The sequence below is a fragment of the Linepithema humile genome, chromosome 1, assembly GCF_040581485.1.
Source record: "Linepithema humile isolate Giens D197 chromosome 1, Lhum_UNIL_v1.0, whole genome shotgun sequence".
Lineage (NCBI taxonomy): Eukaryota > Metazoa > Arthropoda > Insecta > Hymenoptera > Formicidae > Linepithema > Linepithema humile.
Window position 1 is genome coordinate 39,563,457 of NC_090128.1, and position 19,702 is coordinate 39,583,158.

General features: G+C 36.2%; 2 protein-coding genes across 2 annotated transcripts; both read right to left on the reverse strand.

The window, feature by feature from the left end:
* Positions 1–3,565: 3,565 nt before the first annotated feature.
* On the reverse strand, positions 3,566–6,125 carry LOC105677958 (uncharacterized). Its single transcript, XM_067346906.1, has 2 exons — positions 5,561–6,125; positions 3,566–4,886 (listed from the first exon to the last, which is right to left on the reverse strand). The coding sequence occupies exons 1-2, from the start codon at positions 5,788–5,790 to the stop codon at positions 4,730–4,732; spliced, it is 387 nt and encodes a 128-aa protein (XP_067203007.1). The 5' UTR covers positions 5,791–6,125; the 3' UTR covers positions 3,566–4,729.
* A 3,184-nt stretch (positions 6,126–9,309) lies between these two features.
* LOC136997453 (uncharacterized) lies at positions 9,310–19,600 on the reverse strand. Its single transcript, XM_067348313.1, has 3 exons — positions 16,496–19,600; positions 15,471–15,692; positions 9,310–13,254 (listed from the first exon to the last, which is right to left on the reverse strand). The coding sequence occupies exons 1-3, from the start codon at positions 16,646–16,648 to the stop codon at positions 13,096–13,098; spliced, it is 534 nt and encodes a 177-aa protein (XP_067204414.1). The 5' UTR covers positions 16,649–19,600; the 3' UTR covers positions 9,310–13,095.
* Between the last annotated feature and the right edge of the window lie 102 nt (positions 19,601–19,702).

Genomic DNA, 19,702 nt, shown 5'->3' on the forward strand with positions numbered 1-19,702 from the left:
TCATACTTGACTAATTTGTAAAAAACAGTAAAACAGTATCCGGTGTAGTGTGAAAATGGACCTCGCGGATACAATGTAGGAATCTCCAACGCGAATCTTTAACTTTAGCACGATAAATACAGTGAGCTTTTAACGGATTATCTGCAATACAAACGCGCGTTCAGTTTTCAAGTCTTTAATTGCAGTCGCTATTTATTTTCATTTTGTTACTTAAATAAAACACTGTAACGATAAAATTACTTTTATAAATATTAATTGCGCAGATTTTTAATTTTCATATTTATTTGTGCGAATAAAAGTTATTCAATGAATATGAAATTATTGATACGTCAATAATTTCGCTAAAATAAAATCGATTCCAGATACCTAGAACAATAGGTGTTTAAATTATTAGCTTTAAAAAAAAATTTTTTTTTAATTTTAAAAACGTTTTCAAAAGCCTTTAATAATCTGTATCTAGCATTTATCAATAAACGAGATTACTAAAGACTCGCAACAGTGATGTCAACAATTTTCACGTAAAATCTTCAACGAGAACGCGCTCGATACAATAGCTTTAAGTGGATAACGCTCTGTTCCGACGAGTAACGCTTCGTACAGCGTGACAAATAAGACAACACATCATCTCCCGGAGAACAAATATCAGAGAAATATCCTCGCTGACGCTCACTCTCAACAGCCACTGGCGTAACGGCGCCATTTAACTCTGTCTCTCTCTCTCTCTCTCTCTCTCTCTCTCTCTCTCTCTCTCTCTCTCTCTCTCTCTCTCTCTCTCTCTCTCTCTCTCTCTCTCTCTCTCTCTCTCTCTCTCTCTCTCTCTCTCTCTCTCTCTCTCTCTCTCTCTCTCTCTCTCTCTCTCTCTCTCTCTCTCTCTCTCTCTCTCTCTCTCTCTCTCTCTCTCTCTCTCTCTCTCTCTCTCTCTCTCTCTCTCTCTCTCTCTCTCTCTCTCTCTCTCTCTCTCTCTCTCTCTCTCTCTCTCTCTCTCTCTCTCTCTCTCTCTCTCTCTCTCTCTCTCTCTCTCTCTCTCTCTCTCTCTCTCTCTCTCTCTCTCTCTCTCTCTCTCTCTCTCTCTCTCTCTCTCTCTCTCTCTCTCTCTCTCTCTCTCTCTCTCTCTCTCTCTCTCTCTCTCTCTCTCTCTCTCTCTCTCTCTCTCTCTCTCTCTCTCTCTCTCTCTCTCCCTCTCTCTCTCTCTCTCTCTCTCTCTCTCTCTCTCTCTCTATCTCTCTCTCTCTCTCTCTTTCTTTCTCTCTATCTATCTCTCTCTTTCTCTCTCTCTATCTCTCTATCGCTTCCGGTCATTGAAAATACAATTTTAATTCCGGCAAAGTCGACAATTTGCTTCATGCGGCGGGATAGATCGCAAAAACGAGTTTTCATAACCGATGCGAACGAGATACGCCACGTTACTTTACGTCTGTGCAATGTGGACGAGAAACACGGTGACCTCGCTTTCTTTCTCTCTTGCGTCTAAAATTGATTTTTCACAAACGGTTGCGACTTGCCCACGAATGAGGGCGGGAGGAGAACTAAAGGTTTCAACCCGTGTTTCTCTCTCTCTCTCTCTCTCTCTCTCTCTCTCAACAAATTCTTGCTTAATGCAAGGGAAATTTCGAGGCCGGAACGGTGAGATAGGGTGGAGGATATGTGGCGAGGATCGACTAGAGCGGAATTGGATGCGTGGTGATTAATTTATACGGCTGGTCTAATACGAGCTTGGCCTAAGCCTAAAAGCAGAGTGTGTAGGAGCCGGAGCGGAATAAGTGGCGTAATCTGCTTTATTACGGCCATTCGGAAAAAAAATGTCAGAAAATAAATTGCAATTTACGGATTATTGAAAGAATTATTGAAACTGTCGGATTTTTCGAGACAAAGAATATCTAGATAAACGCGCAAAATAAATGTTGTGCAAATGTCAGAGTTTCTGCTACAAACCCAATTTACTTTAATATCTTGATGGTCTCGAAGTTCTTGGCTTTCGTTCAAAAAGAATCGATATGTTACAGGCGATGATGGCAATTTGCCCGTCTGTACACGCTATACCAAAGAATATCTCCACCTGTCAGTCAGACGAATCGAATGATGCCATCATATCCATGCAAATTTTTTTACCGACGAGCAAACTTGCAATCTCCACCCAATGTCAGGTAATACTTCCTTCTAGAGGGAAAAAATATTGGCGTCAGAGAACGGATGTCGCGGCAGTAAATCGTTTCCATTCACTATGAACGCTTCAGAGACAAGCATATCCTGTCGAATAAAGAGTATAAAAATGTCCCGGAATCCCGTAAAAACGCCGAAAATTCGACAAGGGGAGACTGAATATAGCCGACAATTTAAAAGAAGCTGTAAATTTATAGTCACTTTTACGTCGGAGAAAGCAAAAATACATTATTTCCTTTAGAAATTTCTAAAAAAATTTACAAAACTATAATCAACTTATTACTTATTATTAATTATATTTATAATTAGTAGACAATAAATTATACAAATTATATCTATGTAAATTGTAATTTATTAACGATAATAATTGATTGCTTGCAACTTATTTAGTTTAAATTTCACATATAACTGATTATGACAATTGCAAGTTGATTACAATTTGTCATCAATGCTGTCTAATTCTTTTTTTTCAATTTTCTATTTCAAAGAAAAATATTAAGCTTATACCATATCGATTTTTTAGCGCATTATCATATTCTAGTAAGCGAGCAAATAAGAATGTATCAGCGAACATCAGTTGAAAATTTCGCGAACCCTCTACCACCGAAGAAAACAAACTTTTCCCATCAAATTTAGCTTTCACGATTGTGGACAACATGCAAACTCAAGAATATCTCGTCGTAATACAGGTAGACGCAGTAGCAAGCTATTGTGAGGCGCGAAACAAATTCGCAACAACATATTGTACTCCAAAAAATACACACGTTTAGCGTTACCGCGCGAAACGCCGCATAAGATCGCGTGTTTACGAAGCTCCGAGGAAATGAGATTTTCACAACGTAAGCAAGCGTATGATGCGACATAATAAAAAGTTACGGCGAAGAAATCGTTTCGCGTTGTAAACACGTTAAAGCGGCTTTCCAGTGCGACATGCAAATCCAGGAATAGGAAGTCTTGGGTTTACTGCAAAAATGTCATCTGAACCGAAGGAAATCGCGTGCGGCGCAATTTTGATTAAAATTGATTTCGATAACGGTGAGAAAATTTGTGAAAATATTGTTCTAAAAGAAAACGTTGAGGCAAAATCAATTAAACGCCTACAAGCGGTTCCAATAAGCAAATTTGCTGTTCAATCTTGCTAATTTACTTAGTTTAAATTTTAAATATAATTGATTATGACAATTAATTTTAAACCACAATTACAATTTGTAATCAATGTTTTTCTTTGTCGATTTTTTTGCTTTTAGGAGAAATATTAAACTTATGCCTAGGTAATATTAAATTTTGCAATCTTCTCTTGAAAAATTAAATTTTTGAACTTACTTCATTCTTTTTAAATAGAGATTGATAGATTGGAACGTCTAGTAGACGCTCTGCGATGTTCTTTAGAAAACGTTGTCTTGGCATTCATGTTGCGCAAGAAGGGATAAGTTTACAGGCTAAACTAATATCTATTCATAATTAACTATGTGGTACATCTATTATCTAATAATTAACCGACAACCGCATATACCATGTATAGATGCGAATGCGGTTGCAATACGCATCATTACGGGAAATGTATACGTACTCGTGTGGGTGCAAATATACATGTACATGCATTAAATTAAGAGGTCAATTCGCCGAATTGGCTTATATTATATGAATTATAGAAACAGCAAATATACGTTTTCGCAAAATTCAGTGTTTTAACCAATTTAGTTATTTTCAAGAATATATAAGTTTGGAATATTTTTCGAACAATTAATGCTCTTTACTTTCCTGCGCTTTCTCTCAAGAGTTTAGCCTCCGCAATTAGAAAAATACGTTAATTAAAGGATAGCCTTACCGCGCAGCTTCTCCAGCGGACATAAAGAAATCACGATAGACGCTTCGTGAAAGCGAAAAACTTTGGATGAGCTTTTCTTTTGCGTGATTATACGGAAATGCGCGAGTAATAGAAAAACCGCGATAAACTTCTGCAAGCCGACAAATGCCGAAGATTCTTTAATATCGAATGCCGGCATTCCACCCGCCGAAACTCCATGTTTCTTTCGTACACTTTTAGGAAAATGAAACTCCGTATCAGGAAGGAAAGGAATGCCAATAGAGAACGAGAAGCCTAGGAACACTTTCGTGACTTTTTCACATCTTTGAAACGACGAAGCATCGAACAGAGATGAATTATTCGTAAGGAATCTTGTTCTTGTGAAGAAACGTTCGAAAAAATTTTATTCAGATTAATATATTTATATATTATATTTCTTTCATATATAAATATTTTTTCTCCTAATTTATTGTTATATTTTTTTTTTTCAAGAAAATTAAATAACCTGTAATTTTTATTATTTTATTTTTATACAAAATATATTTTAAGGAAAATATGTTGCGATATATATGATACGATACATATATTTTACAAAAACCGAGCACTCAGCAACGTATCACTCTTCTGAACTTCTAAACTTCGATCTGATATTTTACAACGTCATTCGACAATCCGACATCTCCACACAATTCTAACATTTCTCAAATCACATTTGTGCACTGGACGCCTCCCGCCTGCTTCCGTCGAGATTTCCATTCGGCCTCACGTGATCAACGTGGAAAACACGTCGAGCACACTTCTGCGGCATTCCGGATAAAGGGCGTGGCAATTTTCGCCCTCCACCTGCTCGCCCAGCCGTTCGGCCGCCCGGTATTCCCGATCCCCGTACTCGTCGTATTCTTCCCGGGTGCTGGAGGGCCTGGAATCCCATGGAATTCGCATACGTGGCTGCGCGTGAAAAATTGCAACGGCGCCCCGTTGCCGTCGCTGCGAGGCGAAATATCGGAGAATCGTGGATATCGAAAAATTCGAGAGTCGTGTTTGATGCGATGTTTATTAAATACCGTCGCCGTCTGCGCCGTGACATTATGTTTTGCGTGTAATTGACGTTATGCGTGGACGACGGAGCTAGTGTTTTATTGTGCGGCCAGTCAATTTTTCTCGCCGTCGCAGTGATTGCTTCGAACGATTATCGATAACGAAGACGGCTTTTTCATATAAAAGAGGGGTATCTCGAGAAGTATATATATAGAATAAGTTGTGTTACTGCGTTACATTAACATCAAACGTTTCAACAGCAAATCTTTTAGCAGATTTTATAATTAATTATTTTATTAAAAATTTGAAAGTCAAGATTTGGAATTAGTAATATTAAGTTTCTTAATTAATTAAGCTCCGATAATAATTCTTTATGATATTTATTTGAAGACAAAATATATATAATATAAAAAAACCGATTCTTTTAATTGTGATGTTTGAATTGTATCTTTTTCAAGATTTGCATTCGTATAAAAAAAGACTTGCAATTCGCGTTCGAGATTCACGCGAGATTTAAATGTACGCATTTTTCCAAACAACGCGTTATTTACTTACCTGAGGAAAGTCTGCACCAACTGTCCCAGCAAACCATGATGGACGTCAAATGGAACGTAAGCGACCTCGCAAATGGCTCTCAGTAAACACTCTTTGCCGCCAAAGCCATATATGGCCATCATCTTTTCGAACATCTTGTAAAAGCTCCACCTGCTTCTACTGCCGGCTCTCGTGTAATACACTCCCGGCTCCGTGAAATCTGTAGCGTTGGTTGGCAAAGTATACTGCATTTTTGCAAACACACCCACGATTATGCTCTCGCGATCCAGCTGTAGCGGAGTGCCCAGACCAAAAATTAGCTGTGAAAGCAGCAAGTAGCGTTCAAGCGGAGAATATGATAATATGATGGTAACATTTTTACTTTAAAGAAAATCATTTTTACATTGTCTTATATTTCTAAATTACAGTGTTCAGAATTCACCAAACTATTTGGTAATTTTAAATATATCTATATCCAATTTCTTCATAAATTTATTTTTTTTTTTTTTTATTATCGTTATGTAAACGAATTAAAAGTAATATTGAAATAGCTTTCTTTGCTTTTCGATTGTAACTTTTATCCGGTTAAATTGATAAGATCAGATATCGATGATCGCCGTGTCATTTAACATGTTAATCATAACCAGCTGCACCGCGTTGGTGGAAAGTAGTAGAAGTCAATCATCGTGCGGACGCTGCTCACTGCATCGCGCACATTAATTATCTTCGTCGACGTTAGCTGTGTTTTCCTATATTGTATGCGCGAGCGACGGGGTTGCTCCTCACGATGAATCGCAGCGTGACTGCACGTGAATTCCGGATGATCGTACGAAGTTTATCCAATTTCCGCGTCGGGCTCGCGCAGACCGCCTCTCGTATGAATTTCCGATAAAACCGCAAATTTCCGCGTAGAGAATCGTTCCGCCGGCAGAGTAACTGGGCGGTGGCGGCGAGTACGACGGCCTCGCCAGGAGAAAATGCACGCCGGCGAAAAAAGGAGCCGACACGCAGTATTTCTTTCCCCTTTCCCTACCCCGACAGAGTGCCGGCGCGGCAAACAATGCCGCGCGCCCGCACCCCGACATTATGCGCGAGTAATTGATTGCGAACGTATCGCGTACGAGCGTAATTCCGGCACGAATATCCGCAACCACAAGACTGCCCTTTCACGAGCTATTTTCAAGATTATCGCGTTTACACTCTGCCAGTGGCAGATGCAAACTATTGTAGTTTGCATAATATCTAAGCTGTAATATGAATTAAACCCCTTCGTGAAATAGAATAATAATTTTTAAATATAAATTATAGAATAATAATTTTAAAATGTAGATAAAAGGATAATAATTTAAAAACTTTTGAACATTATGCACTGAAAATGTATTATATACTTATAAATATTTTCCAAGAAATTTATAACGCAAGGTTCCAAGCCTAACTTTTTTTTTATAATAAAATTAATATATTTTTATATGACCTGCTTTCTGCTTTAGAAATGTAAATAAAAAGTTTGTTTGTAAATTAACTTAAATACATTTTGCCATTAAGCGTATTTACTAAATAAATACGTTCCAAAGCTGCAGTAAAAGCTTGTTAATCTCGGACAAACATAACATTTTTCGTACACATTCGTGTATTAGACTATCGCTCGTTATATTAAAACTTGGAACGTGATGCTCTCAAAGCTTTATCTCTCTTTTTTTTTTTTTTTTTTTATTTAAATCGTCAAGTTGATCATGTCTTCTATTAATGCGAGTAATGAAAATCGTCCTACACTTTTCACATATCGGTACAAACTGACGGTCTATCACTAAAACTAAGCCGTGGAATGTATCGATTTCGTTCACCGACAGTTTCGTTGTGGCACAACGTAAAAAGCGTTTTTACGGATCTCGTGTAAAAACCCAGGTCGAATCTCGTTAAACTGTCCTCCCCAGACACGCCGCCGCCCCGGCGGTACAATTCTCCGTGGAAATTCGCGGTTTTATCGAAATTCATATGCACGCGCCCGGCATACGTGTCGCGTACCCGAAAACCTATATCCACTCTGCACACGCATAGCTTGTCTCGTGCGCACGCCCTTCCAGCCCTCATGGAAATTGAAGCTGTCATGGAAATTGAATGAACCACGAAAGATCGCGTTGTACGCGCCAGCTTGTCAAAACGGCTGTCTAATAATTTTCCGCCGACGTCAACGCGAAAGGCAAATAATTACCCGTATCATTGAAAAACACAAAATGCGCCCGCCGTTTCGATCGTCCTGTCACGATTCTCGCGCTGGTCGCTTTTCTTCACACTATTCATTCGAAAAGCGAAACGTCGTAGATTACCATTGTGACCGCCGTGGTGGTTCGTAGAAACACGCTCTCCTGAAAAGTGGATGAACGACAAAGGGCGCGCCGCATCGCGGAAATGTCTGTGTGTATTAATTTTCAGACTCGGTCTCGACGCTCGTTTTAATAATAAAAACTGCGGCGCTCTGTCGCGGTAAAACACAAGTTAATTTTAAAACATATTTCAGTATTTACGCGATAAAGTTACATGCAACGTTTTTATGATGCAATTGATAAAAAAATTACTAATAACTAAATAAGCAATGATGCTCTCCATCAATCAACCAATCACGTACCAGGAGCGTGGATGGATTGGGAAAAGTGAGACTCCTTTTCAGCCTGCGCTGTGAGATTTCGCCGCTTGTGCTGTTTACGCGAGGGTCGCTCGCCTGGAGGCATCCCCCGTGGTTGATCGATTGACAGAACAGAATCAGAGCGAGAACAATCGATCCGATCATTTTCTCGGGCACCGCCGCGACGAGACGAGAGGATCCCTGGTGTCCGATTAAGCGACGTCGCACTCCGTCGAAGGTGGCGAACTGGATTGGTTTGCGGCATCGTTTTCGCGTGTCGCGGGAATCGTTAAGCACCTCCAACGCAAACATTTGCGCCGTTCCCTGGGAATTGGCGGCGAATTCCAGCGGGTTCGAAGACCCGTAACGCCGTTTATGTAATCCGGCGACGAGTAATTCCCACCGACAACGCATGCATAATGACCGGTTTCGTAATGCGTCTCGTCGAGCGCGCACCAACACGGCTGCGATTCGGACAAATATTTGAAATTTCGCTACGCGACATGCGATGCGAATCGTGCGGAATTGAATGTGACGCGTCTCTGTTAATAAGTTCGCGAACGACGCATCACGCTGTGTACACAGAGTGATGCGTCGCTAAAAGTTATGTCATGATGAGACTCTTTTCACGCGTCTGCGCTATATCTGCGATAATTAAATGTTCGGTGCAACGCAAAATAGTATAATACGTACGAGAGAATAAAACGCGCTTGCCGAGTATATTTCGCTGGAGGTGTTTTAATCAGTTCTTACGGCTGCAAGAATAATTATTAATATGAAATAAGCGCGCTTTAATTTGATTCATTTCTTTCATAAGTACTGCTTGAAAAACGTAATTCTAAAGAAGATTATATAACTATAAATGTCAAATTTATAATTCTAGAAAGTAAATATATTGTTTCATAATTTATCAACGGAATAAAAAATAATAACAAAAGAATGGAAATTATTGCAAGTGATGGTTTATGAATTTTATAAAATATTGTATTTTTTAATGTAAAAATATTTTATTTCAAAACTGGATTATCGTAATCTTAAATTTCGCGTACCGTAGATTTTTATACTATAAGTAGACAAAATTAAATTTATTATTACAAACTCATTTTGATAAAAAATTATTATTATAAAAAAAGTGTTATTAATTTTTTGTGATAAATAGGAGTTTATTCCTTAATCTTTGCTCAAATTTATATCCTTGAAAAATCTTACGATATCCTTACGATACTTCATGTACTTAAAGCAATACGTTTAGAACGACTTTCTTTCAAATCTATTTATCTTCACTATATCAGCCTCCCTTATAGTCGATACGTCGCGTACACACACACCTGCGGTAAATATATATTCCAAAGACGCCCTCGCGAACCCTTTCGTAAGCCATTGGATGCCAAGACGAGTTCAGTAACCCCGCGCGACGCTCGCGGAGATATCAACGAAAAAAATCTATCGCAGTGGGAAAACCGCAAAAGGAGAACTGCATTCGCGCTCCATTTCGTTATGATATCACCTTAATGCGGCACTAAGGACGAATGGATCGGCACTTCGCCGATAGCGTTGCGGCAGAAAACTCGATAAAAGCGGCAAAGCCGGCTTTCAAGCTGAATCCAAATCGAAGTCGCATTATGAAAAGAGAAAAAAGTCTGTCGTAAAGGACAACGAAGCAATATCTTAATCTTTAAGTCCACCTTGTCGGTATAATACTTGTAGATGTACGCACGACTTGGAAACTGTGTGTCGTAAAATAGCAAAACGTTGGTCTTTCATAAAACGTTTAAGGGTCGACTGTAATGGAATAAATAGGTCAAAGGTGAACTTTTATCGGTTCAATAATGAAAAAAAAAAGAAATTAAAGAAGCTTTCTTTTGGAATATATTACATATATACCGTGTGTACATTTCATCATTCAATAAAATGTAATAAAAAATTAAGAAAATATATATTTGTTTATTAGAAAAATATAAAAAATTGTATATCAAAATCAATCATTTTAAACTTAAACTCTTTTACTTCTTAAGTGCTGATATATTTTTTCCATGGCCGTAAGTTGCAAGAATCGTTCACGTTCCTCGTTTCTGACGTCATGATCGACGTTGGCCGACGGTAAGTATTTCGCGGACCTTTAAACGAACGATCCGGCAACGTAATAAAATCTTAGCGAAAATTTGTGCGAGGGCGGACGAGCGGTTCAATCGGGAAGAAAAACGGCCGGCGTGTAACAAGGAGAAAGAAGCTTCGTTTCTGCGGAAGGATCAGTCAGTAATTCGCTCGTATCCTGTAATCTCGGAACATCGCAGAATCTTTGTAAGTCGGCACGAACGTCCACGATGTCTGGCATTAAATTGAATCACAGTGGACGTACGATCCCATAAAACTCGTCCCCGTTATGTACATAAAATCTTCTTTGGACTTATGGCTAAATGCAAAAGTACACGTGTATTCGTTCACAACCGGCTTCACAATTTAGCGATATTTATTTTTCCACAATTCTTCCGTTGAAAATAAAGATCTAGCTCGACAAAAAAAGATTTATTCATTGATAAACAAAAATTCTTAATTCTTATGTTGCTCTGCAAATTTTATACAAAACATTTGTCTGGCTGATAAAATTCTTAATATGGTACTTTATACTGATAATACTACGTAATTAAAAGAAGGAAATAAAATAATATTTTTCGAAACCAGTGGTAGAAAAACCGCTGTTTACGATTAAAAAATTGATTTTGCAAAGTGTAACTCTTGACACTGTGGCAGGCAACATTTCCGTAACTTCGATCATTTCTCTTTATATAGGGAGAGGATTGCGGGATACACAATGCACAAAATCGCTAGAGTAAAAATAAATGGTTACGTAACAGCACACGGGGTATTTCTGAAACAAAAGAAGACGTATGCGAGGTCAGTTTATCACGTTGGTCAACAATAGCGGTATCGGAGGATCCATTTTCCACAGTAACCCGGTTGTATGTGCCACTTAAAACGAAAATTGAAAAAAATATCCATTGTTCGTCAGCGCCTTCAAAGTGTGCTTGAAATGAATGATTACGAAAAATCTAAAACACAACAAAAATCAATTTCAATTCTTTCTCATATGTTTCCTTATAAATTTAGCTTTGCAGCTACTTTCGCTGCCATAATTACAAACCGTAATTTTTAAACGTGGTGATTTAGACTGCTTGATACAGAGATTGCACAGAGAGATTAATTAATATGTAAATATAATTATATTTATTCATTCGACAGATACGATTAACCGCAACTACAGTCGCAGCTTGTTTAAACTTGCATTTCTATTACAAATCAGAAATTCGTTTACCGCTGATCGATAGCGAACCTTTCTGGACAGTCCAGAGTTGATTCGTTTCTCCTTACACTTGCTCCAACGACGGGAACAAGGATATATACGCGAGGAGGGTAAGTTTTATTACGTCGTTCTAGAGTTGTAATTCAATTCCGTGGCAGAATCCAGTACATTCCATGTCAGTACATGCGAGCTAAGCCAATTCCTTTGTCCAGTCGATACAGCTGAACGGTTTCAGGCTTGGCTACAGCTAAATGGACAATAAAAAAAACTTGCGTACTGCTTGTGTATGATTGCTCAAAATTCTTTATCTCTTTGCATTTTTTCTTACACTTACAAATATTTACAGCATCAAAAATAATAAAAATTAAATTATACTTTGAAATCAACCATATCTATCTATACATTAACTTAGTTTTATCTTTAATATTGTTAATAATTTATTATTCCAACTATGCTGCAGCAAATTTTCGATTTTTGACTTAATTTTAAATAAATCGATAAAATGATAACATGATAAATAAACTAACAGAAAAATGATAACATGATAAATAAACTAACAGAGTTTGATAATAAACTTGATTTAAAGAATATAAGCGCTATATCAACTTATATAACCAGTTCCTACATCGTCAGTATCTTTTATATTGCCACCACAATATCGAGACCTTGAACCCTTGTCAAAGACCCTATAATAACAATGCTTACTGCCTTTTTTATTGCACGATCGCCGGGAAAAAACTCAAATCACATAATCCTACTTTTCACATCACGTTCAGCCTTCCGAAACGTTATGGATCTTTGATTCTTCCATTTTTTTTTAAATTACTGCCTTTACTTATCCGAGACATCGTAATACCAAAATCCCGTTCTTTTCATTAAAAAAAACCTGCGTATTGCTCGTTGATATAGCTACGATTGCTGAACATTTTTTTGCAATACTCACAGTGCCGAAAAAAATTAAATTGTATCAGAATCAACGATGCCGGTATGTCAATTCGGTGCTATTTTTAATCAGGGCAAAATGACCGTCATAAAGAAAATTTATTGTTATCCCTGATGTTCCCGGAGCATCTTGTGCACGTAATGTACGTTAGAACGTGCGAGGCTCCTTCGTATAGAAGTAAGTTATGAGCTCTGAACTCGCACGATTGCGTCCGGTCTGATATTACAAATATTAAGAAGCAGGACAATGGGCAGGACGAAAGTAAGCGAGCGAAGCGCGGACGGCGGAGCGAGACGCGTACGGAGAACCGAGAAATATAAAAGACGCTTGCGACAGAACGTGATCGCAGTTATCCGATGTTATTGCCAATACTCCTTCGATTACTCGTTCGATAACAGGTGCATGCGGAGAGAAAACGCTCGAGATTTACAGAGACCGAAGAGACCGGCTACTAATCACCATGCGGTGTGCTGGAGCTGTTATTAGAAAGGATGCTTCATGTGTCTCGAATTTTTGGCAATTTCTTGCTCGTGATATTGCGCGTTTTATACGATATCGAGAATTTATATTGCGAAAAAATCAATCGCTGCTGCGATAAAAGATACGCGACACATCTACAGATCCGCTATAAATAGCTTTTATTCAGCACTGAAACGTAAAGCTAAAATAAGAACGCCTCGTATATAAAGTTATTCTAATATCTCAGTAAAATACTCCAAAAGACTTTCCGTGCATTCCGGAAATAAATTGTCACAGTTGCCGGGATCTCGCTGTCCTGCAATTTCAGCGGCATAATATTCCTGATCGAAAGCGTTCCTGAATGGTTCAAATGTTGTGGAAGGGCTAGAATATTAATTGTATAATTAGTATTAAATTATTAATTATAATACTAGGCTCATGTATATCTAAGAATCTTACAAGATATTTATTCAGAATAAACGAGACAATGATTGTATATTTTTTGGAATAAAAATGTATATTATTCCAATTGTGACACCGTGCCGTATTTTAAACGCATTAACATAATATAATCAATATCTCGTTAGAATTTTTATAAATAAGTCCTGTTTAATATTATTATTATTAATAATAATATTACTAAATTATTAAACATGATTTATTTATAAAAATTCTAACGAGGTATTGATATTACGTTAATGCGTTTAAAATACGGCACGGTGTCGCAATTGTAATAATATATATTTTTATTCCAAAAAATATATACAATCGTTGTCTCGTTTATTCTGAATAAATATCTTGTAAAATTCTTACTGTTAGATATACATGAGCCTAGATATACATATGTCGTATAATACAGTTATACACGCGTGAAATATTCATGTTTCTAAGCTGACAATGGTACGGTAAACATGACAGTTCCTTAATCGCGAAGTTATGCCGGGCTTAGTAAAGATTATTCTAAGAGACTACTTGCCGGATTAATACTTACGTGAGGAAAATGTGAGCGAGTTGCGCAGTCAAAGTGTAGCGTCTGAAAGGCACCGCCGCAACTTCGCAAATGGTTTTTAAAAGGCAGGCTTTACCTGAACTCGTGGATTCGAAGATAGACTTGAGGATTTCGTAACATTCCCATCTTGATATCAAGGGTGCTACAGTCAAAATAATAATAAGAATGAAAATGTACAAGGTAAATGGAAAAATAATATAAAAAAGTTAGTAATTAAAATTACATTAAATAAATAATACTTAACATTTTATTTTTATATATTTAACCAATAAAAATCATTTATAAACTATTAAATGATATTTGATTTAATATAATAATTTCTGCAGAAAAGTCGTGAATAAATAAATAACATCTTTTTATTATAATAAATTAAAAAATTTGTAAAATAATACATATAAAAATATTCTTCATCTAATAATAATTTTCTTACAAAATTGAAAAATCAATATATACAGAAAACATACTAAAATCTTACGTTGCTTATTTGAGATAAGTATAATATTATGTTAAATCTTTATTACATTTTTTTACCATCTTATTAATATACATAAGAATATTCTCAAAGACTTTCAGGTGTCTGGAGATCAAACGCCATAATTCATTATGAGTCTGATATCTAGGTACCAAGCGTAAGAAGGTACGGCAAAAGAAATGAGAAAAAATCCAGGCTACGTTAGAATGGGGATTAACGAGATCAAAGTGAATGAGAGAGTCCTTCGATAAAGGAGTAGGATTAACGTCCATTGTACCAAGAGGTAGGCGCGAGCTACGCAACAAAAGTAGCCTTATTAACATGTAAAGGAAAAGGGATCATCGCCTTATCCCGGTATTAAGCCTCATTCTCCACCTCTTGAGTCCGGAGCATACTCGTCAGATTTCAAGGGATACTCAAGTTTCTCTCGATGCATCTTGTAAGCGTTGTTTCTTACGTAATCTTACATCAACATCTAGCCGGCTTTTGTTTGAACGCATCGACACGGCTACACTTGAGAAATAGAGGAAAGTAAATCGGTAAACGCGTTTTTTTTTTTTAAACTTGCGAAAGTGTAAAATTAACTATCAACTGCATTCTTCGAGATAAATTAAATGCACATCGTTGCACTCGCGCCAAATCAAAATATCGATTGTTTCACTTCAATGCAGAGTTATATCCCGCACTCAATACTTGATCAATAATTTTAACCTTATTTCCTTCTGTTTCTCAGGTATAAAATAAATATGATCATTTTTGTAATATAACACAATTTTGAATGTAATTTTTATAACATTTGTAGATATTAAAATCTCTATCTTTGCTTTACTAAAAAAATTAATTTGCTAATACGACATTACTATTTCTTTACTTTATATTTATTTTAAAAATTAATTAAATTAGAAATATATGCAGCCAAGCAAAAGACAATAATGTTATATAACATTATGTAACGCAATAATTAACATTTTTATTATATAATTGCTAATGTTTTATAATGGAAATGAATTTAAAGTAATATTACGGAATAAAATTTTAGATGATGATTTGACATATTATTTTATTCCTGCTCCTGAATTGAGTGAAGCACTTCTGAACTCGGAAGAGTTATTGATAGCTCAATTAGTTTCACACTTTGTGTGTACAAAGAACATGATACCTTTCACATTTGGCGAAGAAGCGTCATTTCCACCGGATTTGACATGGCGGTTGATCGATCTGTCATAGCGGACATATGGATCCGTCAAGTACGAAGCGTTATAGGGCAGGACGTAATTAAATTTCATCACATAGCCGATAATCATGCTGACGTCAACTTCCATGGGTAAACCGAGGCCGAGGATTAGCTGGAACGGTTTTCAAATATAGGAAGGTGTCATCGATCGTTTGCCACAACCAGAGATCAAATCATTCCCTAACCCCTTCATCCTCCCTCCAGCACTATCAGCGATCCACGTTTCTACCGCACGAGATTAGATCGGAAAATGGATGCCCCGAAACCCTGTAATTCAACGAATCGCTGGCGATCGCGAACTTCTATCAACCGCGATTCTTACCGTTAAAATCATAACAAAACGATCCGAATAGCGTAATAACACAACAATTTTTATTTAGCTTTTATTTAATTTTAGAAAACCAACTTTTTGAAAAGAATAGACCGAGAATTGGCCAAATTAAATAAAAAATACATTTATTTCTCAAAGTCGCGCGTTTAATAATTTTAATAGCTTCCATACTTGAGAATTTTATATTAAAAAAATTAACTACACGTTAAATTTATAATGAAACATTTAAAATACGTATATAATATGTTCTCTTCAGTTAATTAAAAAAAGGGAAATATTTAATTACATATTTAAAATATGAAATAAATTCTATAATAATCATTAAAAATAAAAAATCCGTATAAATTAATTTATTTAGCACTATTCTTTAGTAACATCATGTATTAAGAAAACACTGTAGTCGCTTGTATACATATGTTGTTTAAAAAATGTTTATAAAAATCGCAAAATTTATACAGATTTTATCTTAATTAGTTAGGATCGATATATGGATTCGTGGATTCAGTGTTTCGGCCAAGCATGTAGCAAGAATTATGTTCGCTCTCTTATATTGCTGTAAAAAGATCAAGAGTATCTTCGAGTACCTGAACTCTTGTCAATGCGAACTCTCCAGGTGGCGGGAACACCAAATATCTTTTATCGCGTGCGAACTTGCCGCTACTTTGTGATAAAGTGACACCATAAATATAAAAGTAGACACACAGAATGGCTAGCGCAAATTCACGGAGGATTTGCATTCTTAAACTTCGTTGGGACTGGCGATTCGGCGTCGCTCAGTCGAGACGGTTAACCGTACCGATTATCGCAATTAATAAAGCCACTTAGTCGGTCACCGCAAGTTAAGCAGATAATGAACGGAAGTGCTTTGACTTTATGAGATTTATATCAATTATACGTGAACGCAGTTTTAATATAGTATAGAAAATTAATTAATTAAATATTAACAATAGTCTGAAAGTTATATGATATTTTTTTCAAGATTTCTCGAAACCTTAAGAATTAATTATAATAAGAAATTATTACAAGAATTAATTACAATAAATTTTAAATTTTATTAATTACAGAGAAACTTTGTCTTTATATCTAAAACGACAAATTCGAACGTTGCAGCGTTATCATCGCGAAGCACTTACCTAATGCGTAAGTAATTAATCTCAGCAATATAATCGCTCTAAAAAGATTTTGGTTATTGTCATCCATAAATTTACGCGAATGGATAATATTCGCGATTTTTTAATTTGCGGTTTAAGCGGAATTAATTAACATCGCGTAGAAATCGTATAGATTTAAAGAATTTTTAATAAGATTGAAGTATGCGCGGAAGTTTTGCCATAATTAATTCCACTGAATAGATAAGAATGCATTATTCATCTTCATTAAGAGGCGATAAATTAACGACTCGAGTTAGAGGATGTTTGCGAACAAATTTACAAGTGCTTGAAAATAAGTAGACACATACTCATATTAAGTACATTTCATAAATTAAATACAAATTTTTAATTTAGAGTTTACGAAAATAATTTAATAGTTAAATAATGAAAAATTGTGGAAAAATTGCTATAAAAAACGTAGGTATTCCAAATCAATCGATAAATTCTATGAATTCATAAAGAAAAAACGATAATTTTACGAAATTTTATACAACTTTTTAAATATTTTTAAAATAATTTAAATAACGTATAAAAGAGTAAAAATATAAGAGAAATAATTATATCGTTTATATTGTTATAGAAGGATAATATAATTGATGATACACGCAACGAGAATGTAAACTGATGGAAAAGTGAGTGTGTGTTGTATCATAAATTCTTGTAAAGTCTAATAATATCAAATTGCGTATTGCATAATACGACGCGTATTATACAATATTAGAATTTATGCGCGACAAAACTCTCTTCTTTTCTTTCTTTCTCACTCTCTCTCTCTCTTTCTCTTTTCACTCTCTTTTTATGGTTGTAAGAACGACATATTTGGATATAAATTTCCGTCGATGGTAGATATTGAAAAATGCTCGAGATTAAAGTTGTTCGAGATCATGAAAGCTCGCTATTTAAAAAGCTGCGCTCTCGTCGACCCACTTTCAAAGTATCCTGCCACGCCTCGCGAGAGGCCGGGTCGATGATCGCTCTATCGTTAATATCGAAGCAGCTAGTAATAACAACTGACCGGCAATACTCCTTCGCCGTTTTTCGCTCGATATTAAAAATGGCACCGGTACGGCGATAATAAGGTTTTGCTACTTGGCGCGAAATCCGCCCGATAAGAGATCGAATAAAGGTAAATTGTGACGCGAAACACGACGCACTTTTGCTGTGTTGAGAAATTTTTTATCAAAAAGTTCCGATGTGTATTTTAAAAGATTTTTAGTATGCCAGCACGTAGACACGTCATGCTAGATATTTCCCTCATTGTCACTTCCCGAGGGCTTGATTACGGGCGCAACCGCAACAGCGATATCGGTGCTCGTCAGGATAGCTCCGGATAGATATTCGAGGAAGGGAAAAAAATAACCGAGGAAACGTGGTTATGAAAGGTGATTATCGAAAAACTCGACGTGCAAGCCCGATGAGTTCACCGCGGAAAACTGTCTTCAATTCACCGGCTCTCTTGCCCGGAACGGGTAGTTTAATACGGCGCATTTCACAGACAGCGGGTAGCTGACGTCAGAAAATCTCATAATGGTAAAGGAAAGGTAAGGCTCGATTCTATAACTACGGTAAATGATGTTGACGAAGATTATCCAGGGCTTATTTTTCTTACCGAGACTCGAATACCTTGTCCTTCCGCTCTCTCATTCTTCTATATTTTCACTTTAATTTGTGAATACACCACTATTTTAATTCAATTGATTAATTATGTTTATACAATAAAATTATCGCTACATCTTTCCTTGTAAATTTTAATGTTTAATTTTCCTTTCTTTTCAAAGACATATTTTCGCAACAATTTTTTGCTAGATTATAAATTTTTAAATTGTTTTTCCTTAACGTATTACTATTCATTATTTGATTAAGCATTTAATTTCTCTTATAACAAAGGAAAATCGGATCTTTTAATAAAATTTATTATACGATACTGCGGTGCTCCAAATATCGTTGATTCTCGAACAAAGTTTTGCTTTTGTCATACAGGAGATTTATTTGCAATAGAGCTCATTCCATTGCCAAACGCATCGAGCGAACGATGCCTAATATTTTCTCATAAGCAATCACATAAAATCTCATAATCGCGAAAAGGAAGGAAACTGGCTTCGTAGATACCTCCGCGTTGCGCCGAATGAAAGAAAACGAATGGGATGAAAAACGATTGAAACTTTTTTCCAGCTTGAAACGTTTCCAGCGACGCAAGCTCTACCCCGAGAGGATCATTTATCTTTTCCCGATACAACGGAATATTCCCAACGCCTCAAACATAAACAAAACGCAAGTTGAGGTTTAAGCGGCGCGGGTTTCAAGTAAAACTTAAAGTAAACTTTCTTAAACAAACTCTTCATGAAAGCATCGCACATTGGTAAGCATCTTCAGAAAAAGATTGCATTACTTCGTTGAATCTTAGCATTGCAAACAAGCGTCGTTATTACTACAATTCATGGTAAAAACAGTAAAAAAATATAGAAAGCTATCTTCTAATTGTAAAATGTAAACGCTTAATTATTAAACTTATTCTTGCTCTTATCTTTAGTAAAAAAAAATCAATTTTATATTGTTTAAAATACTAGGACATACATGCGCGCGTTATACAAGCGCCTTTTTTTTTCTTTCCTTCCTTGGTCCAAGTAAATATTTATTTGA